The sequence below is a fragment of the Scyliorhinus canicula genome, chromosome 14 (assembly GCF_902713615.1).
Source record: "Scyliorhinus canicula chromosome 14, sScyCan1.1, whole genome shotgun sequence".
Taxonomy (NCBI): domain Eukaryota; kingdom Metazoa; phylum Chordata; class Chondrichthyes; order Carcharhiniformes; family Scyliorhinidae; genus Scyliorhinus; species Scyliorhinus canicula.
This window is the reverse complement of record NC_052159.1, coordinates 92,230,370-92,256,564: the sequence shown is the minus strand read 5'-3', so window position 1 is coordinate 92,256,564 and position 26,195 is coordinate 92,230,370. Positions and strand designations below refer to the sequence as shown.

The window sequence follows — 26,195 nt, the reverse complement described above, 5'->3', positions numbered from 1 at the left end:
AGAACAACTCTAAATGGGGGAAAAAAAAGGGAAGCAAAACAGAGACTGGGGCTCAGATGTATAGAATTGGTATAATAGGCTGCATGTACTCCCTGACCTGCTTGAAGAACACAGGAAATTTGTGCTGCCAGCTGCTCATGCTGAGACACTACCTGTATTGCTCACTGACTATGTGCCTGTTTAGGGCAGTGAAAGTCATGTGTAATTCAAAGGCAGTTTGCAGTTCTTAAAAGAGGAGGTGCTTTGAGCATGCAGGTAGCAGGATACAGCTTGCAACTCAGCACCATCATTGGAAGAGGTGCAGATAGGTCTCCCACATTTTCTGTTGCAGCTTTAGAACCAAGAATTCCATGGGAGAAGGAAGATGTTCACTCAGGCAGAAAGCACTCCAGGCAATACATACTGTGGGAAGAGGTGGCTCAGGATGTCAATGACAGGACACCGCGGGAGTTGGGGCCCTCAAAGGTGAGACTGCACCTATCTCTGCTCTAGGGGATTCAGATGCTGACCTTAAAGGCCCAGACTGCCGAAGAAATTTGATGCCAGGATACCAGGAAATATTCAGTACACTGAGGTTGTTTTACAGCAAGCTTTTCAGAATGACAGAAATCTTGCAACAGTCTTGCCCAGCTTAAGTCAGAGATTTATACCAGGTTAGATAGCAAACTGTCAACTGTGGAGAAATTGGTCAGCTCCATGAAGACTGCAGTGGTTCTTACAATGATGAAGCCTCTTGTGACAGCTCAAACTGATACTATGGAAACCCAGACATTTGCTATCGTGGCTCTGGGTTCCAACATGCCCTCTGATTTTCAAATCATGAAAGATAGTATGGATGGAGGTTTTGAAATCATCACTTCACTCATGTTCTTGCACAGAGTAGAAGTTCTGAGGTGCAGGCCCCGAGGAGGCACCTACTGTTATTCCTCAAAATACCAGAATAAAAGCTGTCCTGCCACGGGACTTGCCAGTATCACAGAGCTAGCTGTGCCAGATTGCCCCATCTAAGCGAAGATTCTACAATCTGCAGCTGGTCCCACATAGGAGCATGCAGGGCGATGCGAGCACAGTATCTAGTCCTTCCTGAACTGTCTCCAACCTTGGCACTGTTGACCACGCCATCCACCTCCAATGCCTCTCCACTTTTATCCAACTGTGAGGGATTGCACTTATCTGTTCTAGGTTATGTTTATCTAATTGTAGCCAGATTAAAACTCAATGGTTTCTCCTTCTGCTCCCACACTGTTACCTATTGTGCCCCCAATGATCTATCTTTGGCCTTCTATTTCTCATGCTTACCCTTGGTAGCATCAACCACTGCATTAACTTTCATGTGTAAACTGGCAACATCCAGATATGCCTCACCACCTCTCTTGACTCTTCCTCTGTAGCTAAATTATCACACTGCTTATTCAAAATCCAGTACTGGATGAATAGAAATTTCCCCAATCAACTACTACAAATATTACTATTTTTGGTCCATGCTCCATCATTGTTGCTTAACTACAAACTCCTTGGCAACCATCTGATACTAAACTAGATTGTTAGCAAACTGATGTCAAATTGACCCTAAGATTAGCTTCTAACCACATATTTGCCACATCACTAAACCATCTTTTTCCTCCTCTGTGGCATCATACAACTTCACCCTGCCTGAGCTCACTGACTTCATGATTCCTTGACCCTTTAATGGAACAGGTGGTTGCCATTCAGCCCTTCAATTTCATGTTGGCTTGCTGCAGAGCAATTCAGTCAGTCTTATTTCCCGTAGCCATGCAAGTTTATTTCTTTCAAGTGCCCACCCAATTCCGTTTTGAAATTGTTTCTGCTTCAACCACCCTTGTGGGCAGTCAGTTCCAAATCATTATAAGATGCTGCATAAAAAAGGTTTGTTCCGATAATCCTTGTGCAACAACTGGATTAATCTTGTATTTTTATCTCCCCCAATCTGCCCCAAGGAGAACGACTCCAGCCAATCCAAACCAACCATGTAGCTAAAGTCCCTTATCCATGGCACCATTCTAGTAAACATCCTTAACACCCTCTCAACATCCATCATAACCTTCCAGAAGTGTGATGACTACAACTGGGTGCAATATTCCGGTATTATAATATTATACAAATCTCTGAATTAACTGCGCTCACTTAAGCCTGGCTTCTGGGCCCGCCCCTAATTTTAATCTCTCCATCATTGGCCTTGCCTTGAGCTGTCTGGGGTTTCAGAAATTTCTTCCCTATGCCTTACCTGTTCCCTTTTACTTCGCTTTTCTCCTTTAAGACATTTGTTAAAACCAACGCTTTGACCAAGCTTTTGGTCACCTAACCTCATAGCTCCTTTTGTGGCTTGGCGCCACGTTTAATTTTAAAATATTCCCCTGAAGCTGTTTGGGACTTTTTGATCATACTAAAGGTATTATATAAATATCAGTTACTGTTTATCCTGGGGTGACCCCGTGATGTGTGTGAGGTTTACTGCTCTCTTGTCCTGCTTTGGTCCATCAATAAATTCTTGCAGCTGTTCCTTTGAGAGGAGAGAGAATCCAACACTTTCCTGATGCTGCAGCGTATGGTGAACTGTGAAATGTTACTATGGTCATCTGCTTCAGCTTGGAATGACACCATGGCATAGAATTCAGAGGCAGGGTGACCTTGGCAGGTACAAACAGTGCTGCCCAATTTTATAATGCCAGATGGATTCTCACCGACCATCCTAGTAGTATCAGAACATTGTGAATACATTGACCTTTACATCTGTTAAAATTAAGCATGGTCACAATGTCCTGATTATGTGCCATCAGCAGAGCAAACTATGAAATTAGTGCTAAAATATTTTAAAAAATATTACAATCATAATTTGGGGAAATACACTTACCTCGAAATTGCTGTTCACCCTGTACTGCTTTGAGTTAGTCTCTCCATTCTCACCAGTAATCTGGAACTCACATGCCTTTCTATCTTGCTTTAGCTGATGTTTTTGCAGCTTCTCATAACTACATCTTAGTTTATGGAGCTAAAGATACAATAACAAATCATGAGTAACTGAACTCTGCAAAACAAAGATTATGTACTTTGTAAGATTTTCTTCATTCAAGATCTGAACTGGACCCAGATCATGCCTTGTGGAAACTAGGTAGCAGGGAATGCCACTTGATGCTCTTTTCAACTTCAGCACAAACTGGGCATGTGCTATGCACTTCAACACAGCATTAAAAGGGCTATGCACATGTCTGAGAAACGGACTGTTTTAACCAATGCTATTAAATAATTATACAATTACTAAATGGACTTCCCACTTGGCTGGAATGCAATGTACGGAGTTTATATCTTTGAAGACTGAAGAAGGCTCAAAGAAAACTGGAATATATCTTCCATTTTTAATTATTCTTAATACGTATACCACTTGAAAATGATCCAATATTCACAACAAGGAGAAAGAACGTCCTTGCAAGAAAATATTAGGAGATGGAAAAGCAGAAGAGATTCGATTTTTTTATACCAATTGGAAGTGGAAATTACCTATTTTTTTGCAGGAAATGTTTGACCCAAAAGAATTGCTCTGCTAAGTAAGTGGTGGTAATAAATACCTTGGGCGAAATTCTCCCAAAACGGGAGAAATCGTCAAACTGCCGTAAAACCCGGGCGGGTTTTAAGGCATCGCGCCCCTTCCCGACGGGGGACCGATTCTGGTCCCCCGTCGGGGCTAGCAGCCCGACGTCGGAGGCTCCGACAAGTCGGGCTTAACGAAAATCGTTAAGCCCGCTTGTCGGACTTAGCGCCGGCTGACGCGTCATATGACGTCAGCCGCACATGCGCAGGTGGGAAGACTCCACCCGCGCATGCGCGTGTGACGTCATCGCGTTTTTGCGCGAAACCCGCGCATGCGCGGTCCGGGTTGCCCCTCAGCCGCCCCGCGTATTGATACTGCGGGGCGGCGGAAGGACAAATAGTGCGCGGGCATCGGGCCCACTGCCCGCGATCGGTGTGCACCAATCGCGGGCCCATGGCACCCTTGGCACGGCCGTGGTACTGCCGTGCCAATCGGTGCCATGGTTAATTTTTTCCAGGTGGTCACGACGTTTTTACGAACGGCAGGACCAGGTGTGTTTGCCGTTCGTAAAAAGGTCGTAAAGGGCTGGGACTTCGGCCCTTCTAACAGCTGTGAATCGCTGCCGGCCGTAAAAAAACGGCGGCAGCGATTCGTGTCGGGATTTCGGCGGGGGGGGGGAGAATAGCGGGAGGGCGTCAAAAAAGTCGGGAAGGCCCTCCCGCTATTCTCCCACCCGTCGTGGGGGGGGGGAGAATTTCGCCCCTAGTTTCTATATCTCACTGGCCCAGCAAAGTGAAATGAGTACATATTATGAAATGAAAATGAAATGAAAATCGCTTATTGTCATGAGTAGGCTTCAAATGAAGTTACTGTGAAAAGCCCCTAGTCACCACATTCCGGCGCCTGTTCGGGGAGGCTGTTATGGGAATCGAACCATGCTGCTGGCCTGCTTTAAAAGCCAGCGATTTAGCCTTGTGCTAAACACCCTTGCTTTTTATTTCTTTTAAACTTAAATATTTTATAAATATTATGCAGAAAGCATAATTTTAGTATACAAAATGTTTCAGTATTGTTATGACACCCTGGGCAAGTGTGTGGTCAATTCCACTTGTCCTGAAGTCACAACAATAATTCCATCAATGTTGGAACCTTTACCCAATAATTCTTATAAAAATACCCAAATTCTTTGTCCATTGGCTGTCCAATAATTAAAGTCAACATTTTTGTAGGTTTAAACACAATTAATGTTTATTTATAACAAGACCAAATATTAATTACGCAGTAAATACTACCTGGCCCCCTTCACCTGCCAACCCTCTACCCACACACGCAAGACAGACAAATACAGAGGGCGGAAAGGGGTAAAAATAATAAGGATTATGGTCAAAAGATGAGTCCTTGCTCCAGAGGATGAGTTCTTTAGGGCACTTTCTTCACAGTATGGGTGTGGAATAAAGTGTCCAGTCTACTTCCTGTAATGATTTACCTTGCAGTTAGCAATATCCATCACCAATTATTATTTCCAGGAGAGGCCCCTGGATTCACATTAGCCTGTTCTGCATCGAGAGGTACCAGATTCTGGTCTCTGCATGAATCATCCTTTTCCATAGAAAGAGTGAGTTATCAGATTCTGGATTCTGTTTGCATTAGTCTTTTTTGCAGAGAGAGTTGGTTCCCACAGTGACCTTTTAGTGAGAATTAGCTGGTTATTTCTGGAGAAAGCAGAAAGGGAAAAAGAGAAATTTTCTCCCTCAATTGCCAAAGCGAAACTGAAAGCTCCTTGGGTCTCTGAACCATTTTAGTGGGGACAGATCCAATCACCACCGTTACTGGACAAAGCACATCCCTTTTGGCCAATTCATTGTCCATCAGCCAGACCAATCAAATAGAGTCTTCGTAGATCTCTCCTACTGCCAAAATCCTCCACTTGAATTAAAGGTGCAGGCCGCTTTGCCCTTAAAGTCATAGGCCCATTAAACATCCATGAATCAAAAGTGCAACAACAAACTAAAATAAAGGGGAAATAAGGAAATAACAGAGAACAAACAGGAGGTACCCTTACAGTATTTCATGTGGGAACATACTCTCTGGCTCCCTAGATGTGTGCCATTAATTATGTACCTGGCCTGCAATATCTGTATTTTTCTTTCAGCCTTTAATGTACGTATATGATTTTTATTACTCCAATTACAAGTGACAATACAGTCATGTATACTCATGGCATAAAATGTGAAACTCACATAGTTACTCATTTATTTCAATGTAAGATTGTTTCTTGGGTGTCAGCCCTATGGGAACCTTGACAACTTGTCTGTTCATTAGTTTTTACTAGTTTTCGAAGTTGGCATGTACATCCAAGAAAGTGAATCTTTGTGGTGCACCATAGGCTCTATTTGTGCACTGCTTACTTGAGCCTATCCACTACATATAACGGTGGATCAAAGTCAAATAAGCTGTGCGTTAAACCAAAATCTGTCTGGAAGGTCGATTCCGTCATTGAGAGAGAATGCCTATTTTATGGTACACGAAGATTCAGTACGCACTATACAATCTGACTGATATGTCAGGGGGAGTCATCACCACCCAGAGCCCATTTGATCAGTACATGGGGAAAAATCCACCTTTAATCAATGTCAGCTGAAGAGGTGTGGCAGCTGTAGAAATAACACCGGGACCACTGCCTCAAATCCAAAGTAGCTGCCACATCGAATTCCAATTACTGGATTAACAGCAAGCTTGCACATAAACAGCAACTGAAGACTTTTTTTTACAAATGGCAATGAATTTTGGCTATTCTGATAATCCAAACAGCTGCTAAATGGTTAACTGAACAATCTCTTGACAAGAAGCTCTCAAGAACCAGTTTTCTAAATATTGATGGGACACATACCACAGGTTTCGGCTGAAGATACAGTGCTACAATGCTATAGCTTTATTCCTGACTTGTGCTCCTTTAAAGGACAGCCCCCTCATGGGATTTTGGGCTCCAAACGTCTTGTCCGGATTTCCAAAACAGGGGTCCTGCGAAATGTGAAGTACACTTGCTCCTGGAGACCTTTCTTTGTAGTGGAGGAGAAACAAGTCATGGCCCCTTATAAGCACTAGCTACCATATTCTGCTAAGCTTATCTGTCCCAAAGCCAATTTGAAAAGCTGGAGAAAGAGGGTAAGTGTTTACGATAATTGTGTGAGGGGATAGGATGCTAGCCACTCGGTTCATAAAGTTACTCCCTGCATCCTAACAACTCCACCTCCTTTCCGAAGTCTATTGGAGAATATGATTGGAAGTTGGGTAGGGACCAGAATTAAGGCGGAGTCTGGATTTGTCTAGTTTCTACTCTTTACTTCAAATTACATAGAACATAGAACGATACAGCGAAGTACAGGCCCTTCGGCCCTCGATGTTGCACCGACATGGAAAAAAACTAAAGGCCATCTAACCTACGCTATGCCCTTATCATCCATATGCTTATCCAATAAACTTTTAAAAGCCCTCAATGTTGGCGAGTTCACTACTGTTGCAGGTAGGGCATTCCACGGCCTCACCACTCTTTGCGTAAAAAACCCACCTCTGACCTCTGTCCTATATCTATTACCCCTCAATTTAAGGCTATGTCCCCTCGTGCTAGCCACTTCCATCCGCGGGAGAAGGCTCTCGCTGTCCACCCTATCTAACCCTCTGATCATTTTGTATGCCTCTATTAAGTCACCTCTTAACCTTCTTCTCTCTAACGAAAACAACCTCAAGTCCATCAGCCTTTCCTCATAAGATTTTCCCTCCATACCAGGCAACATCCTGGTAAATCTCCTCTGCACCCGTTCCAAAGCTTCCACGTCCTTCCTATAATGAGGCGACCAGAACTGTACGCAATACTCCAAATGAGGCCGTACTAGAGTTTTGTACAACTGCAACATGACCTCATGGCTCCGGAACTCAATCCCTCTACCAATAAAGGCCAACACACCATAGGCCTTCTTCACAACCTGGGTGGCAACTTTCAGGGATCTATGTACATGGACACCGAGATCCCTCTGCTCATCCACACTACCAAGAATTTTACCATTAGCCAAATATTCCGCATTCCTGTTATTCTTTCCAAAGTGAATCACCTCACACTTCTCCACATTAAACTCCATTTGCCACCTCTCAGCCCAGCTCTGCAGCTTATCTATGTCCCTCTGCAACCTGCAACATCCTTCTGCACTGTCTACAACTCCACCGACTTTAGTGTCGTCTGCAAATTTACTCACCCATCCTTCTGCGCCCTCCTCTAGGTCATTTATAAAAATGACAAACAGCAACGGCCCCAGAACAGATCCTTGTGGTACGCCACTTGTAACTGAACTCCATTCTGAATATTTCCCATCAACTACCACTCTCTGTCTTCTTTCAACTAGCCAATTTCTGATCCACATCTCTAAATCACCCTCAATCCCCAGCCTCCATATTTTCTGCAATAGCCGACCGTGGGGAACCTTATCAAACGCTTTACTGAAATCCATATACACCACATCAACTGCTCTACCCTCGTCTACCTGTTCAGTCACCTTCTCAAAGAACTCGATAAGGTTTGTGAGGCATGACCTACCCTTCACAAAACCATGCTGACTATCCCTAATCATATTATTCCTATCTAGATGATTATAAATCGTATCTTTTATAATCCTCTCCAAGACTTTACCCACCACAGACGTTAGGCTCACCGGCCTATAGTTACCGGGGTTATCTCTACTCCCCTTGTTGAACAAAGGGACCACATTTGCTATCCTCCAGTCCTCTGGCACTATTCCTGTAGCCAATGATGACCTAAAAATCAAAGCCAAAGGCTCAGCAATCTCTTCCCTGGCTTCCCAGAGAATCCTAGGATAAATCCCATCAGGCCCCGGGGACTTATCTATTTTCACCTTGTCCAGAATTGCCAACACTTCTTCCCTACGCACCTCAATGCCATCTATTTTAATAGCCTGGGTCTCAGCATTCTCCTCCACAATATTATCTTTTTACTGAGTGAATACTGACGAAAAGTATTCATTTAGTATCTCGCTTATCTCCTCAGCCTCCACACACAACTTCCCACCACTGTCCTTGACTGGCCCTACTCTTACCCTAGTCATTCTTTTATTCCTGACATACCTATAGAAAGCTTTTGGGTTTTCCTTGATCCTACCTGCCAAAGACTTCTCATGTCCCCTCCTTGCTCGTCTTAGCTCTCTCTTTAGATCCTTCCTCGCTTCCTTGTAACTATCAAGCGCCCCAACTGAAACTTCACGCCTCATCTTCACATAGGCCTCCTTCTTTCTCTTAACAAGAGATTCCACTTCTTTGGTAAACCACGGTTCCCTCGCTCGACCCCTTCCTCCCTGCCTGACTGGTACGTACTTATCAAGAACATGCAATAGCTGTTCCTTGAACAAGCTCCACATATCCAGTGTGCCCAACCCTTGCAGCCTACTTCTCCAACCTACACATCCTAAGTCATGTCTAATGGCATCATAATTGCCCTTCCCCCAGCTATAACTCTTGCCCTGCGGGGTATACTTATCCCTTTCCATCACTAACGTAAAGGTCACCGAATTGTGGTCACTGTTTCCAAAGTGCTCACCTACCTCCAGATCTAACACCTGGCCTGGTTCATTACCCAAAACCAAATCCAATGTGGCCTCGCCTCTTGTTGGCCTGTCAACATATTGTGTCAGGAAACCCTCCTGCACACATTGTACAAAGAACGACCCATCTAATGTACTCGAACTATATCTTTTCCAGTCAATATTTGGAAAGTTAAAGTCTCCCATAACAACTACCCTGTTACTTTCGCTCTTTTCCAGAATCATCTTCGCCATCTTTCCTCTACATCCCTAGAACTATTAGGTGGCCTATAGAAAACTCCCAACAGGGTGACCTCTCCTTTCCTGTTTCTAACCTCAGCCCATACTACCTCGGAAGAAGAGTCCCCATCTAGCATCCTTTCCGCCACCGTAATACTGTCCTTGACTAGCAGCGCCACACCTCCCCCTCTTTTGCCCCCTTCTCTGAGCTTACTAAAACACCTAAACCCCGGAACCTGCAACAACCATTCCTGTCCCTGCTCTATCCATGTCTCTGAAATGGCCACAACATCGAAGTCCCAGGTACCAACCCATGCTGCCAGTTCCCCTACCTTATTTCGTATACTCCTGACATTGAAGTAGACACACTTCAAACCACCTACCTGAACACTGGCACCCTCCTGCGAAGTCAAATCTGTGCTCCTGACCTCTATACTCTCAATCTCCCGTACCCCAAAACTACAATCCAGGTTCCCATGCCCCTGCTGAATTAGTTTAAACCCCCCCAAAGAGCACTAACAAATCTCCCGCCTGCACCATCCCTGTAGCCACGTGTTTAATTGCTCTCTCTCCCTATTCCTCATCTCACTATCACGTGGCACGGGCAGCAACCCAGAGATAACAACTCTGTTTGCTCTCGCTCTGAGCTTCCATCCTAGCTCCCTAAAGGCCTGCCTGATATCCTTGTCCCCTTTCCTACCTATGTCGTTAGTGCCAATGTGGTCTACGACTTGGGGCTGCTCCCCCTCCCCCTTAAGGACCCGGAAAACACGATCCGAGACATCACGTACCCTTGCACCTGGGAGGCAACATACCAAACGTGAGTCTCTCAACCAAACGTGAGTCTCTTGCCAGGAGTGAGAGCTGAGGGCATGGGAATAGGGCAGGTACGTGCTTGAGATGATAGGATGGCAGGTAAGTGGGGGGTGGTTGGGTAGTCATGTAGTTAGTCAGGTGGTTGTGGAGAGAGTAGCCCAGGGGGTGGGAACGGTAGTCTGAGGATTAGGAGGAGAGTCAGGGGTGCAAGGTAATCGGTGAGTAGGTGGGTAATCAGGAGTTAATTGGGGTGGAGTTGAGGTCAGTACTATAGTTACCTTGGAGGTATAATTGTTTTTAATCCTTCTAATGTTTCCTGGGTAACTATTCATGGGTAACTATTCAAGAGCTATAATTAGTTTTAATCCTTCTAATGTTTCCTGGCTTACTATTCATGGGTAACTATTCAAAAAGTAAGTCGGCAAACGACTTCCGACAGGGGAAGAGAGTGGTCGCGGGCAACGGAGCTCCGCAGGGGGGAAACACCATCACGTCCTGTTTCCCCCCTCAAAAAACTTGCACCGAAGTGCACAAACCTGCCGGACTGGCGCCCCTGCACGGCAGGGGAACGCGGGACAAGAAGAGCTGTGGCCCGGACCAAAGTGGGGACCGTGCGGAACCAGCGGCAAAGACCGACTCCCCCCCCCCCAATGGTGGCAACCATGAGGTGGGCAGCAGAACAAAGGAAACCTCCTGGCCCGACAAGAAGCCTCTCTCTCTCTCTCGACCCTCCTAACCCTATGTGTGGGTGAGTGAGGAAAAAAAAGAACTTCCCCTTTTTTAAAAAAAATGTAAAAACATTTTTTTAGGTGTTAAAGGGGAGAAGGGAGGGGGTAAAAAATATCATAAGGGAGCCAAAGCAGAGGGAGAGAGGGCACCAGAAGTAGAAGGGGCCATGAGCGAGCCCGCTCAGACAAGCTACCCGGCGCACAAAGTGGCGGAACGGAAGGTTCACCACTACAAAAAGAACTGGGCAGAAAGGAGCATTTTCCCCCTGTGCCAGGGGGAACTGGAACAGGAAGGCATCCTTTGCCGAGGCGCTGAGAGAACATCAGCAGGAAAACAAGGCAGAGGCTAGAGCACGCATGGAGGCCGCGGTGAAGGCAGCAATGGCCAAGACTCTGGCGGAGGTGCAGCTCGCCCTGGGCAAAGCAGAGAAGAAACTGGAAGCCCAAGAGACAACCATTAAGGAGCTGGAAAAAGCCGCGACTGACATGAGCGACCGGATCACAGCCCTGGAGAAGGAGGTGGTGAGACTGGTCACAACGCAGGAGAGCCTGAAGGGCAGAGTGGACGATCAGGAAAACCGCTCGAGAAGGCAAAATGTAAAGATAGTGGGCCTACCAGAAGGGATGGAGGGTAGAAACCCCACGGCATATATGGCTGAGATGCTGGGCAACATAGTGGGGAGGAAAACTTCTCCCAACCCACCAGAAATGGACAGAGCGCACCGGTCACTGCGCCCGAATCCCAAGGCAGGGAATCAACCGAGGGCAGTTATAGCTAAACTGCACCGGAACCAAGACAGGGAAACAATCCTGCGCTGGGACAGGCATAACAGAACCTGCAAATGGGAAGGACACTTCCTTAGAGTTTACGAGGACATTGGGGCAGACCTAGCCAGGAGATGGGCCAAATTCAATAAAGCGAAAGCAGCTCTTCACCGGAGAGACGTGCGTTTTGGTATGCTGTACCCAGCGAAACTCTGGGTCACATACCAAGAAAGAGAATACTTCTTCACAGCCCCCGGCAAAGCAAACAAGTTTGTCGAGGAACACGGGCTGGAAAACCAACAGCAAGGGTAGAAATAAGGGGCCCTGGCAAGGGGCAACAACATGCCGATGGGGGGGTGGAGGGGTGGGGGGGGGAGGCAACACTAGGCCTCCGTGTGCCCCCCCTCCCCCCCATGGCGAGCGCACCCTCAAAAAGCAAACCACTACCCAAGGGACTGCTTCAGGTGGGAGACCAGGGCCCAGCACAAGGGAACGAGAGTGGCGGACAATGGAGAGCAAGCGAGAGGAGTGCAGAGTAGGATGGGGGAAGAGCGGGTAGACAACCGTAGAGGTCAGGCGAGGGAGAAGCGGACAGCAACTCCCGAGAAGGGGGGGCCACCTTACCAGCAGGAAAGCTAGCGCCGGAGGCATGCAACAAGGCAGAACTGCGGCGCGCCCCGAACAGGGGGACGGCACCAGGCCGGGGGGGGGGGGGGGGGGGGGGGGGGGGGGGGGGAACCACACAACAGAGGCGAGAGAGCAAACGGGGATCGGAACAGGGGAAAGAGGGACGGGAAAGAGGGGGGAGAAAGGGGGGGAGAAAGGGGGGGATAAGGAAGGAGAGACAAACAAGGCTAGAAAGCGAACAACAATAAGGCTACAAAGTGCCACAACCAAGGGCTCGGAACAAGGAATCGCTGCAAGCATCCACCCAAAAGGAGACCCCAGGGTGCAGGGGACTACCCGCGTGGCGGACGCACATTGGGCAGCCATGTCGGTTGCCCCCTGGACAAAGGGAAACCTCGGAGCGCAGGGACCCGACCACATGGGGAGAGCAGTGACAGCGGCCACCCTGGACGGCCCGCTAACAAAGGGAAACCCTGGAGTGCAGCGGCGCGAATAAAAGGTAAGTATGGTTAATTCCCATGAACGGGGGATAGAAGCCCCCCACCAGGATAGTCACCTGGAACGTAAGGGGACTCAACGGCCCAGTGAAGAGATCTAGAGTCCTCACCCACCTAAGAAACATGAAAGCCAACAGTCTTCCTCCAAGAGACACACCTGAGAGAACAGGACCGACTGCGGGTAAGAAAGGGCTGGGTGGTGCAGACCTACCATTCCTGCTACGTGGGGGGTGGCAATACTGATCAGCAAGAGGATGATGTTTAGGGTGACAAAGACAGTTACGGACCCAGGGGGATGGTACATCATGGTCAGCGATGCCCTGGATGGGGCACCGGTAGTACTAGTTAACGTGTACGCGCCCAACTGGGACGATACAAGCTTCATCAAAAGGACCATGGCAGAAATCCCCGACATAGCAATGCACCGACTACTCATGGGGGGGGGGGGGCTTCAACCGTGTGCAGGATCCGACGATTGACAGATCAAGCTCCAAAATGGGGAAAACCTCAAACCTGGCAAAGGAACTCGGTCATTTTATGGAACAGATGGGTGGTGGACTCGTGGATTTCACCCACCCAGAAGTTCTCCTTCTTCTCCCCAGTACACAACGTTTACACCAGAATTGACTTCTTTGTGGTGGGGAAAATGGTGATTCCGGGGCTAGACAAAGTGGAATACTCCGCAATTGTGATATCCGACCACGCTCCACACTACATGGACGTGGGGCTGGAAACGGGCAGGGCCCAACGCCCCTCATGGTGTTGGACTTTGCCCTACTAGCTTACAAGACTTTCAATGAAAAGATATTACAGGCCATAGCATACACAGAGAACAACCAAAATTGGGAAGTTTCACCCTCCACATTCTGGGAAGCGCTAAAGGCCATAGTAAGAGGGGAAATTATTGCTTTCAAAGCGCGAAGAAATAGGGAGAAAAGGGCGGCTAGGTAGCATTTGGTCGAATCCATGCTGGAGGTAGACCGTAAATACCCCGAGGCCCCGACCGTAGAGTTCCTGGCGGAGAGGAAAGAGCTACAAAGGAACTTCAATCTGCTCTCCACCAGGAAAGCAGTGCACCAACTCTTTCAGGCACGTGGGACTCGATACGAACACGGAGACAAAGCCAGCCACCTGTTGGCACACCAGCTGAGAAAGCAGGCAGCCACCAGAGAAATTACACAAATCGGGGGTACCAGAGGCACATTAGAAACAGAATCAGAAAAGATCAACAAAACCTTCAAGGCCTTCTACCAATGGCTGTACACCTCAGAGCCCCCAACGGGGAGTCCGGGATGAAACGGTTCCTTGATGGACTGGACATACCAGTCATGGGGGAGGGCAGAAAACAGGGCCTGGAAGCACTACTAGCACTGGGAGAGATCATGGACAGCATTAGTTCGCCTACTGCTGCTACAGGTCCACAGCACACGCCATCTCCATGGCCCTGCACTCTACCCTGGAACACTTAGATAACAAAGACACCCACGTCAGACTCCTATTTATCGACTACAGCTCAGCCTTCAACAACATTATCCCTACGAAACTCATCTCCAAACTCTGTGGACTTGGCCTCGGTTCCTCCCTCTGCGACTGGATCCTGAACTTTCTAACCCACAGGCCACACTCAGTAAAGATAGGCAACAACACCTCCTCCAAGATCATCCTCAACACCGGTGCCCCACAAGGCTGTGTCCTCAGCCTCCTACTATACTCCTTATACACCTATGACTGTGTGCCAAATTCCCCTCCAATTCAATTTTCAAATTTGCTGATGACACCACAGTAGTGGGTCGGATTTCAAACAATGACGAGACAGAATACAGGACTGAGATAGAGAATCTGGTGAACTGGTGCGACGACAATAATCTCTCCCTCAGTGTCAACAAAACGAAGGAGATTGTTATTGACTTCAGGAAGCGTAGTGGAGAACATGCCGCTGTCTACATCAATGGGAATGAAGTAGACAGGGTCGAGAGCTTCGTGTCCAGATCACCAACAACCTGTCCTGGTCCCCCCATGCCAACACTATAGTTAAGAAAGCCCACCAATGACTCTACTTTCTCAGAAGACTAAGGAAATTCATCTACGACTCCCACCAACTTCTACAGATGCACCATAGAAAGCATTCTTTCTGGTTGTATCACAGCCTGGTATGGATCCTGCTCTGCCCAAGACTGCAGGAAACTACAAAAGGTCGTGAATGTAGCCCAATCCATCACGCAAACCAGTCTCCCATCCATTGACTCTGTCTACAATTCCCACTACCTTGGAAAGGAATTCAGCATAATTTAGGACCCCACGCACCCCGGACATACTCTCTTCCACCTTCTTCCGTCAGGAAAAAGGTACCAAAGTTTGAGATCACGTACCAACCGACTCAAGACAGCTTCTCCCCTACTGCCATCAGACTTTTGAATGGACCTACCTCATATTAAGTTGATCTTTTCTCTACATCGTGCTATAACTGTAACATTATATTCTGCAGTCACTCCTTCCCTCCCTATGTACGGTATGCATTGTTTGTACAGCATGCAAGAAACAATACTTTTCACTGTATACTAATACATGTGACAATAATAAATTAAGTCAAAGCAGCATGGACGGAATCATCGCACTCCTGAAAGAGTTTGGCGCCTTCTCGGGCTACAAACTCAACATGAGCAAAAGTGAGATCTTCCCAGTACACCCACAAGTAGGGGGGGACAGCACTAATGGGACTGCCTTTTAAACAAGCCCGACACAAATTCCACTACCTGGGGATCCAAATAGCCCATGACTGGAAAGGAATCCACAAATAGAACCTCAGGGACGGCTTTCTCCGATGCCCCGTTGGGGTCGGAAGGGGGGTTGGGGGTTGGGAAGAGGGAAGAGGAAGGAGACAGGGAACAATAGAGGGAAACCAGAGAGGGGGGAGGGAGGCAAGGGAATGATAGCGGAAGGAGAGCACGGGAAACGATAACAAACTTGGAAAACACAGGAACAGACAGCAAGGAAAATACGGCCGAAAGACAGGACGAACGGCCGAAGTGGAGGTGAACGTGAGATGACAACGGCAGCGAAAATCATCCGGGAGAAGTAATTAACAACACCAACACCAGATCCATTCTCGTACTGCCCTCTCTGTATTTTACATAACCAATGTAATTGTTTCTCTGGCACCCAAATGTATACGAACCTCCCCAGTTTCCCCCTCACCGCCCCCCCCCTCCCCACCCCCCCACAAACAGGTGCCTCCTTGTGTGTTAAAAATAATATTGCTAACTGTACAGAATTGATGTTGTTGAGCCAGTTTTTTTCTTTAGTTTTCTTCTCTTCTATGTATATAAATTTTATTCTGTGTACATAACTGTGAATATACTTTGTTCAAAAACCCAATAAAAACATTTATTTTTAAAAAAAGTTTAAGTCAGAACAATCTGGAGCCTACAACTTCAAATCAAATTTTTGGAGGGTTCCAGATCATGGAATCATAAAATTTACAGTACAGAAGGAGGCCATTTTGCCCATCGACTCTGCACCGCCACTTGGAAAGAGCACCCTACTTAAGCCCACACCCCCACCCTAACCCCATAATCCAGTAACTCCACCTACCCTTTTGGACCTTGGTGGCAATTTATCACGGCCAATCCACCTAACCTGCACATCTTTGGACTGTGAGAGGAAACTGGAGCACCTGGAGAAAACCCACGCAGACAGGGAGAAAGTCAAACTCCACACAGAGTGGAGTTCCAAGCCGGGAATCGAACCTTGGACCCTGGAGCTGTGAAGCAACTGTGCTAACCACTGTGCTACCATGCCCCCCAACGATAATTGCCCAAAGAAAGTTGAAACTTCCCAGAAAATTCCCACAGGATCCTTTTGTTGGGACCTCTGAGGGGTCCCCCAGCACACCTTCAGAGCTACATCTGGGATAAGACTAGCCGGAGACTCGAAGATCTGGGCCTTTGTAAATGAAAACAATGACAAAGGAAAGGCAAGGAAGTAATTTGGAATAGTAGTTGCAATCTTAAATGTACAATGTAAGATCTTCCTGTTCTTCCTTCAGGCAAACATGACCATGTTCATATTTTGATGTGTTTGGTAGGGTTCTGTTGGGTACACAGGTGACTGCTAAGGTTGATCTGCACCAGACGGGTTCTGCTGGAAATAGGGCAGGATTCCACCAATAATTGTTTTTTGGACAAGTTGACGACTCAGAAATTCCCTTCCTTTTTTTTCTCAGCTTCTGATATGTCTTTGCTTTAAGGAGGCTACACAGTTTTCTATTTGGTTGCACCAAGTCCTTGGCAAGCTTCAGTACAGGGACCTCAACTATTTATAATCTATATTAATTACTTGGATGAAAGGACCAAGTGTATTGTTGTCAAATTGGTTAATAATGACAAAAATGGCAAAGGAAAGCAGGTTGCGAGGAGGGTACAAGGAATGGGACATGGAAAGGTTAAGTGAATGAGCAAAGAATTTGGCAGATGAAGTATGTGGGAAAATGGGAAGTGTCCACTTTGCATGAAGAGTAGAAAAGCAGAGCATTATTAAATTGGAGAGAAACTGTAGAATGCTGCAGTATAAAGGAATCTTGGTGTCCTTGGACATAGATCACATAAAGTGAGCATGTAGATGCACCAAATATTTACAAAGGCAAATGGAATATTGGCCTTCACGGTGCGTGGCATAGAGTTCAAAAGTAGGGAAGTCTTGCTACAACTTTGTAGGGCATTGCTGAGACCATACCAAGAGTATACGGTGTTCAATTTTGGTCTCTTTACTTAAGGAGGAATACACATATATCGGAAGCAGGTCAGAGAATGTTACTAGGCTGATTCTTGGGATGAAGAAATTGTCTTGTGAGGAAAGGTTGTGCAGGTTGGAGCAATAGAGGTGATCTTTTTGGAACATGAAAGATTCTGAGAAGACTTAACAGGGTAGATAAGAACATAAGAAAATAAGAACTAGGAGCAGGAGCTCCTTGGCCCCTCGAGCCTGCTCCGCCATTCAATGAGATCATGGCTGATCTTTTGTGGACTCAGCTCCACTTTCCGGCCCGAACACCATAACTATTAATCCCTTTATTCTTCAAAAAACTATCTATCTTTATCTTAAAAACATTTAATGAAGGAGCCTCAACTGCTTCACTGGGCAAGGAATTCCATAGATTCACAACCCTTTGGGTGAAGAAGTTCCTCCTAAACTCAGTCCTAAATCTACTTCCTCTTATTTTGAGGCTATGCCCCCTAATTCTGCTTTCACACGCCAGTGGAAATTACCTGCCCGCGTCTATCCTATCTATTCCCTTCATAATTTCATATGTTTCTATAGGATCTCCCCTCATCCTTCTAAATTCCAACGAGTACAGTCCCAGTCTACTCAACCTCTCCTCGTAATCCAACCCCTTCAGCTCTGGGATTAACCTAGTGAATCTCCTCTGCACACCCTCAAGTGCCAGTATGTCCTTTCTCAGGTAAGGAGACCAAAACTGAACACAATACTCCAGGTGTGGCCTCACTAACACCTTATACAATTGCAGCATAACTTCCCTTGTCTTAAACTCCATCCCTCTAGCAATGAAGGACAAAATTCCATTCGCTTTCTTAATCATCTGTTGCACCTGTAAACCAACTTTTTGCGACTCATGCACGAGCACACCCAGGTCTCTCGGCACAGCAGCATGTTTTAATATTTTATTATTTAAATAATAATCCCCTTTGCTGTTATTCCTACCAAAATGGATAACCTCACATTTGTCAACATTGTATTCCAGGGCAGCACGGTGGCCTAGTGGTTAGCACAACCGCCTCACGGCGCTGAGGTCCCAGGTTCGATCCCGGCTCTGGGTCACTGTCCGTGTGGAGTTTGCACATTCTCCCCGTGTCTGCGTGGGTTTCGCCCCCACAACCCAAAAATGTGCAGAGTAGGTGGATTGGCAATGCTAAATTGCCCCTTAATTGGAAAAAATAATTGGGTAATCTAAATTTATAAAAAAAAAAGAAAAAAAAAACAAAAAACATTGTATTCCATCTGCCAGACCCTAGCCCATTCACTTAACCTATCCAAATCCCTCTTTAGACTTCCGGTATCCTCTGCACTTTTTGCTTTACCACTCATCTTAGTGTCATCTGCAAACTTGGGCACATTGCCCTTGGTCCCCAACTCCAAATCATCTATGTAAATTGTGAACAATTGTGGGCCCAACACTGATCCCTGAGGGACACCACTAGCTACTGATTGCCAAACAGAGAAACACCCATTAATCCCCACTCTTTGCTTTCTATTAATTAACCAATCCTCTATCCATGCTACTACTTTACCCTTAATGCCATGTATCTTTATCTTATGCAGCAACCTTTTGTGTGCCACCTTGTCAAAGGCTTTCTGGAAATCCAGATACATGACATCCATTGGCTCCCCGTTATCTACCACTCTGGTAATGTCCTCAAAAAATTCCACTAAATTAGTTAGGCACGACCTGCCCTTTATGAACCCATGCTGCGTCTGCCCAATGGGACAATTTCCATCCAGATGCCTCGCTATTTCTTCTTTGATGATAGATTCCAGTATCTTCTCTACTACCGAAGTTAAGCTCACTGGCCTATAATTACCCGCTTTCTGAGAGGATGGAGGAATCTAGAACAAGGCTGCACATTTTAAAAATAAGGAGTCTCATTTAAGATAGGGTTGAGTAGGAATTTCTTCTCTAAGAGGGTTGTCAGCCTTTGGAATTCTCCTCTAGAGAGATAAATGGAGATTGTGTCACTGAATATATTCACAGTTGAATTAGATAGATTTTTGGTTTACAATGGAGTCAAGCTTTATAAGAAAGAGACAGAAAAGTGGAGGTCACAATCAGATCAGTCATGACCTTATTGAATGGCAAAGCCAGCTTGATGGGCCAAATAGCCATTCTGCCCCTATTTCTTCTGATACTATGATCTGATGATTCTGCCAGGACTCAAAGTCAATATCGAACTCCCAGGCTTGGATAAGAGAGTGTCAGGTATTTCATTTACATGACCAGCCCAACTCAGTTGTGACTATCTGAATATGGTGTGGATGTTTGACATGCTCCTCAGTGCCTGGTACTAATGCAAGATACCTGCAAAGGCAAATGAGGATGTGAATGCCATCCTATGGTCTATTTTAACCAGATGGTATCTCTTGATACAAAGCTGTATGGTTTGATAGACCGTTGCATTTTTGGCCTTTTCCTTCCTGATCCAAAATTGATTTTTCTATGATTGAATGTGTTTTAGATTTCTTGTACACTAATGTCATTTTCCTGAGGTTTTTTCTTCTGTTGGAAGTGGGATTTGCTCAAGGCAGTCGTTGGCTGGGGAAGGAACATTGAGGAAGGACCAGAATCACTTCTCAACATTCAAGGCAATGAACACTATTGCTATATAACAGGGTGAAAGGATTGAGAGTGACACATTCTTTATCCAGAGCTGTCTGCTGGGCCAAAAGAGTAAACTCTGACTATAATCCCATTGGTCAGGAATTTCCTTGGAGCTGCTTCCATTCTGCATCATCATTTTCCAGGAAATGAGGTAACTCCCCCACTGATCTGCATAAAGAGTAACTGCTGCATTTCCAATGTGAAGTTATGGGTGATGCAGGAACAGTTCAGAAAATTACAAGCCATTATTTTCAGCTTCTAATCACCAGCTTAAAATGCTGGTCCCAATGATAAACAATTTTCAAAAAATATTGAACTGAAGTTTTCTAATCAGAGGATTTCAGTATTTACTAATTGTACAATGACTTTCTCCTCCAGCAAACAATTGCTTAAACTTTGATTGAATATTTCACAGAAACTATATATTTCACTTACATCAGATTTAAAGGATTTAAGCCGTTCTTCGTACTTCCGTATCACTTCTCTGTGAGAGTTTTCAAAGTCTTCCAGCTGCTGACGAAGATTACCCACCTATAAAACAAATTGTTTATTTCTTCATTGAGCAGTTACAGAATCAAAGTATGGTTATTGCACGAAAGGAGGCCATTCAACTGTTAGATGCTTTGCATGCAGATACAAGAACAAATTTATTGATTTTCTTCTCTCAGTAAGGTACGTCTGCTTGAAGGAAGCATGGATTCAAGATTCAGCATTAGTAGCTCCATCTCCAACTTATGCTCCCTTTGAATATGGCTCCTGAGTTTTGCTTTCCTGCCTACTCCCCATAATCCCTTGATTCCCTGAAAGCCCAATATTAGATGTATTCAGCAATAGAGCATCCACAACCCTCTGGGGAGGGAATTCCAAAGATTCACAACCTTTTGAGTGAAGTAACTTCACCTCACCTCAGTCTCAAACAATTGGCCCCTTATCATGAGACCGTGCCTGCATGTTTTTGATTCCCCAACAAGACAAAACAATTCCTCAGTGTCCACCCAATAAAACTCCTTCAGAATCTTGTCCATTTCAATGAGATAGCCTCTCATTTTTCTAAACTGCAGAGAATAAAGGCTCAATTTACTCAGCCACTCATCATAGTGTCATGTGAGGGTCCCTTTAAGAAAAGTGTGTCTATCAAATAGCTGCAGTGATGTCATTGTGTGGGTGGAGCTGAGCTGTGTTTCTGGCTTTTTACTTTCGGTTTGAGCTGGAAGCTATTTTTTGGCTCTGAATTTTAGTTTTATTTTCAGTTGGGGAGCTGCATTCAAACCAAGGAGGTGTTTAGGTCTCTCTCTCTGCCTACTGAAGAATGTCTCCAGATCACTTGATGATTTCAAAGTAATACCTATTTCTGTAAGGAATGCAAACCTACTGTCTTTGTTAAAAAGGGTTTTTGACTGATGGATGTTGTCAGGAAAGTTATTAAGGGTTACCTATAGAGTACTGTATCTGTGGGTATTATCAGTGTTGGTAGTTGATAAGATTTTTACTGTGTGTTTATAAAATATTATATGGATTCTTAAATGTTTGTTTAAACATACTTTACATCTCTGTTGCATCACACTTGTAAAGTGGGCCCTTGTGCTGCCCATAATCAAAATGTATTAAAAGTTGTAGGTCAGGTGAACTCCATGATATACTTTGGTGTTCGCTAAACCCTGGCCCATAATAATAGGACAATTCCCTCATTCTAGGGACTAATTTAGTGAACCTTCGCTGTACTGTCTCCAATGCAAGTGTATCCCACCTGATGTGGAGGCCAAAACTGCAACAATGTTCCGGATATAGACTCTACAAATCCCTGTACACTTGTCGCATGACTTCCAGTACTCCTGTTCCTTGCAATGAAGACCAACATGACATTTGCCTTCCAAATTTCTTGCTGCACTTCCAAGTTCCTGTAAGAGCACACTCCAGTCACCTTGAATATCAAAACTAACGTAGAAATTTCTCCTCTATTAAAAAATATTCTGCTTTTCTATTCTTGTAACCAAAGTGAATAACGCCACGCTTCACTACATTATACACCATCTGCCATCTGTTTCCTACACACCTCTTTGCAGCCTTTGTGTGTCCTCATCACAGCTTATGCTTCCATCTAGCTTTGTATCATCAATAAATATAGATATATTACTTTATAAAAGAAAATTACTGCAGATGCTGGAATCTGAATCCAAAGAGAAAATGCTGGAAAATCTCAGCAGGTCTGGCAACATCTGGGAGAGAAAATAGCTAACGTTTCGAGTCCAGATGACCCTTTGTCAAAGCTAAAAGATAGAGAAAGTGGGAAATATTTATACTATGGAGTGAGAGAATGAAAGATATATTACTTTATGTCTCTTCATCTCAGCCATTAACATAGATTGTAAATATCTGAGGTCTCGGCACTGATCCTTCCTTACTCTATTATTCACTGCCTGCCAACTTGAAAATGCTCCATTTATGCCCTCCCTGCTTCCTGTCTGGTAATCAATACTCTATCCATTCTAATATGACTCCCAATTCCATCTTGCCTATTAATCTTTTACATCGGATTTTATCAAACGCATGACAATATCCAACATCTATTTGTTTACCTTTATCTACGCTCAAGTTACATCTTCAAAACACGAATAAATTTGTCAACAGATTTTTCCTTCAGTAAAACCATGCTGACTTGTTCGAATCAATCAATGCTCTAAGTGCATTGTTAAGACTTCCTTAATAATAGATTCCATAATGTTCAAAATGACTGATGTTAGGCTAACTTGCCCATAGTTCATTATTTTCTCTCTCCCTCCTTTCTTGAGAGCTGTGTAACATTTACTAATTTCCAATCTGATGGCTGTGGAAATCCATATTGGTGGAGTGTGGACTAGTCAGAAGTTGTGCTGCCTCTGCAGACATCTCTTCCTTCTGATGCCTGAGGGTATATGCAGCTCAAGAGGGACGTGAAAGCCACTGGGCATTTGTGAAACACAAAAGCAGGCAATTAGTTTACCCTTCACATTCTGAAAGCACATTCAGATACACACCATACCTTTAACCATAATTGCAGTGTCTTATCATGCAACCCCCACACCCCATACCAAAGTCCCCCTCTGCTTAGTGCACTAAGCACCATTAGCAACATGTTCCAAGTGCCTCTAACACTGTCTTTGGCACTTGCTATGGGAGAGTCTCCATCTTTTTTTTAGAAAATATTTTATTGAAGCCTTTGTAATTTTCACAGTTTAACACATTAATATTTCTTAAACAACCGCATGGGCCGACACACGCAAAAAACCTAAAAAAACAATGTCCCCTACTGCCCACACCCTATTCCCTAATTACCCATATACTGAGTTCCCTGTCCTTGTCTAACACTGCCATGCCTCCTATTTTCTCCCCCCCCCCCTCCCCCCCGCCCCCCCGCCCTCCTTACTGCTGACGTTCAATTTTCTTTGAAAAAGTCGATGACCGGTTGCCATCTCTGGGCGAACCCCTGAGTTGATCCTCTCAAGGCGAATTTGATTATTTCCAGGCTGAGAAACCCTGCCACATCGCTGACCCACACTCCTGCCTTCGGGGGCTCCGAGTCCCTCCATCCCAGCAAAACCCTGCCACATCGCTGACCCACACTCCTGACTTCGGGGGCTCCGAGTCCCTCCATCCCAGCAAAACCCTGCCATATCGCTGACCCACACTCCTGCCTTCGGGGACTCCGAGTCCCTCCATCCCAGCAAAACCCTGCCACATCGCTGACCCACACACCTGCCTTCGGGGACTCCGAGTCCCTCCATCCCAGCAAAACCCTGCCACATCGCTGACCCACACACCTGCCTTCGGGGACTCCGAGTCCCTCCATCCCAGCAAAACCCTGCCATATCGCTGACCCACACACCTGACTTCGGGGGCTCCGAGTCCCTCCATCCCAGCAAAACCCTGCCACATCGCTGACCCACACACCTGACTTCGGGGGCTCCGAGTCCCTCCATCCCAGCAAAACCCTGCCACATCGCTGACCCACACTCCTGACTTCGGGGGCTCCGAGTCCCTCCATCCCAGCAAAACCCTGCCATATCGCTGACCCACACACCTGACTTCGGGGACTCCGAGTCCCTCCATCCCAGCAAAACCCTGCCACATCGCTGACCCACACACCTGCCTTCGGGGACTCCGAGTCCCTCCATCCCAGCAAAACCCTGCCATATCGCTGACCCACACTCCTGACTTCGGGGCTCCGAGTCCCTCCATCCCAGCAAAACCCTGCCACATCGCTGACCCACACACCTGCCTTCGGGGACTCCGAGTCCCTCCATCCCAGCAAAACCCTGCCACATCGCTGACCCACACACCTGCCTTCGGGGACTCCGAGTCCCTCCATCCCAGCAAAACCCTGCCATATCGCTGACCCACACACCTGACTTCGGGGCTCCGAGTCCCTCCATCCCAGCAAAACCCTGCCACATCGCTGACCCACACACCTGCCTTCGGGGGCTCCGAGTCCCTCCATCCCAGCAAAATCCATCTCCGGGTCACCAGGGAGGAGAAGGCCAGGAAATCAGCCTCCCCCCCCCCCCCCCCCCCCCCCCCCCCCCCGCCCCCCTTGGCCGCCGGATCATCCAATACCCCAAATATTACCAGTTCTGGACTCAGAGTTATCCTCCCTTCCAGGACTGCAAATCCCTGCCAGAATCCCCTCAACATCGGACATGCCCAGAACATATGTACACGGTTAGCCGGGCTACCCCCACACTGCCCACATCTGTCCTCCACCTCGTCAAAGAACCTGCTCATCCGGACTACCGTCATGTGGGCCCTGTGGACCACTTTGAACTGGATCAGGCTTAGTCTGGCACAGGACGAGGATGCATTGGTTCCTTTCAAGGCTTTTTCCCACTTTTCCATTTCCAGCTCTCTTCCTAGCTCCTCTTCCCACTTGCGCTTCACCTCCCTGATCGGGGTCCCCTCCCACTCCATCAACTGCTTGTATATCTGCGAAACCCTCCTCTCTCCAACCCCAGTTTGTGACATCACCTTGTCTTGTAGTCCCCTCAGGGGGAGGCGAGGAAAGCTAGGAACCTGCCTTCGTACAAAGTCCTGGACCTGAACCTGAAGATATCGAAACCCATTCCCGCCCGGTAGCTCAAACTCCTCCTCTGGTGCCTTCAAGGCCGGAAAGCCCACCTGGATAAATAAATCCCCAAATCTCTCGATCCCTGCCTGCTGCCACCTCCTGAAGCCTCCATCCAGCCTCCCGGGACAAACCGGTGATAGTTACAAATCGGAGACCACACTGATGCCCCCTGCAATCCCATGCGCTGCCTCCATGCCCCCATACTCTAAGGGCTGCCACCACCACAGGGCTTGTAGAATACATAGCCGGCGAGAACGGCAGGGGCGCCGTTAGTAAAGCCTCCAAACTCGTACCCTTGCAGGATGCCACTTCCACCGCTCCCTGGCCGACCCCTCCCCCACTACCCACTTCCTGACCATCGATATGTTGGCCGCCCAGTAATAATTAATTAAAACATACCCCTCAGCTGACATCATTATAACATTAAGAAGCTGTTTAATATTGGACATCAGGTGCCTGCTCTTCACAAATCCCGTCTGATCCTACCCTATTATCTCCGGGACACAGTCCTCCAGTCTGGTGGCCAAGATCTTTGCCAGTAATTTAGCAGCTACATTTAAAAGGGAAATTGGTCTGTACGATCCACAGCTCTCTGGGTCCTTGTCTCACTTAGGGATGAGAGAGAGTGATGCCTGTGATAGCGTTGGGGGAAGCACTCCCAACTTCTTGGATTCATTGAAAGCCTTAACTAGCACCAGTCCCACTAGCCCGAAATTTTTTTATCAAATTCCACTGAATCTGTCAGGTCCTGGGTGTTGCTCGTTCTGGGTGAGTGTGCTTTATACTCAATTTGGCTCTGTTTCGTTCCTTAGCTCTAGAGTCACCAGGTATCGTTAAGATACCGCCACAAGTTTCAAGTTCAAGTTCAGACCAATAACTCCATATACCAGTTAGTAAGTTCA

General features: G+C 46.4%; 1 protein-coding gene across 6 annotated transcripts in view; it reads right to left on the bottom strand.

Annotated features, from left to right (window-relative positions):
* Positions 1-26,195, bottom strand: part of LOC119977845 (centrosomal protein of 63 kDa-like) — a 249,316-nt gene that overhangs the window by 159,092 nt on the left and 64,029 nt on the right. For all 6 annotated transcript variants that reach the window (XM_038819086.1, XM_038819084.1, XM_038819088.1 and 3 more), the window contains 2 exons: positions 20,631-20,726; positions 2,873-3,010 (listed from right to left, as the gene is read on the bottom strand). In XM_038819086.1, the coding sequence (XP_038675014.1) occupies positions 2,873-3,010; positions 20,631-20,726 (234 nt within the window). The remainder of the gene's footprint in view (positions 1-2,872; positions 3,011-20,630; positions 20,727-26,195) is intronic.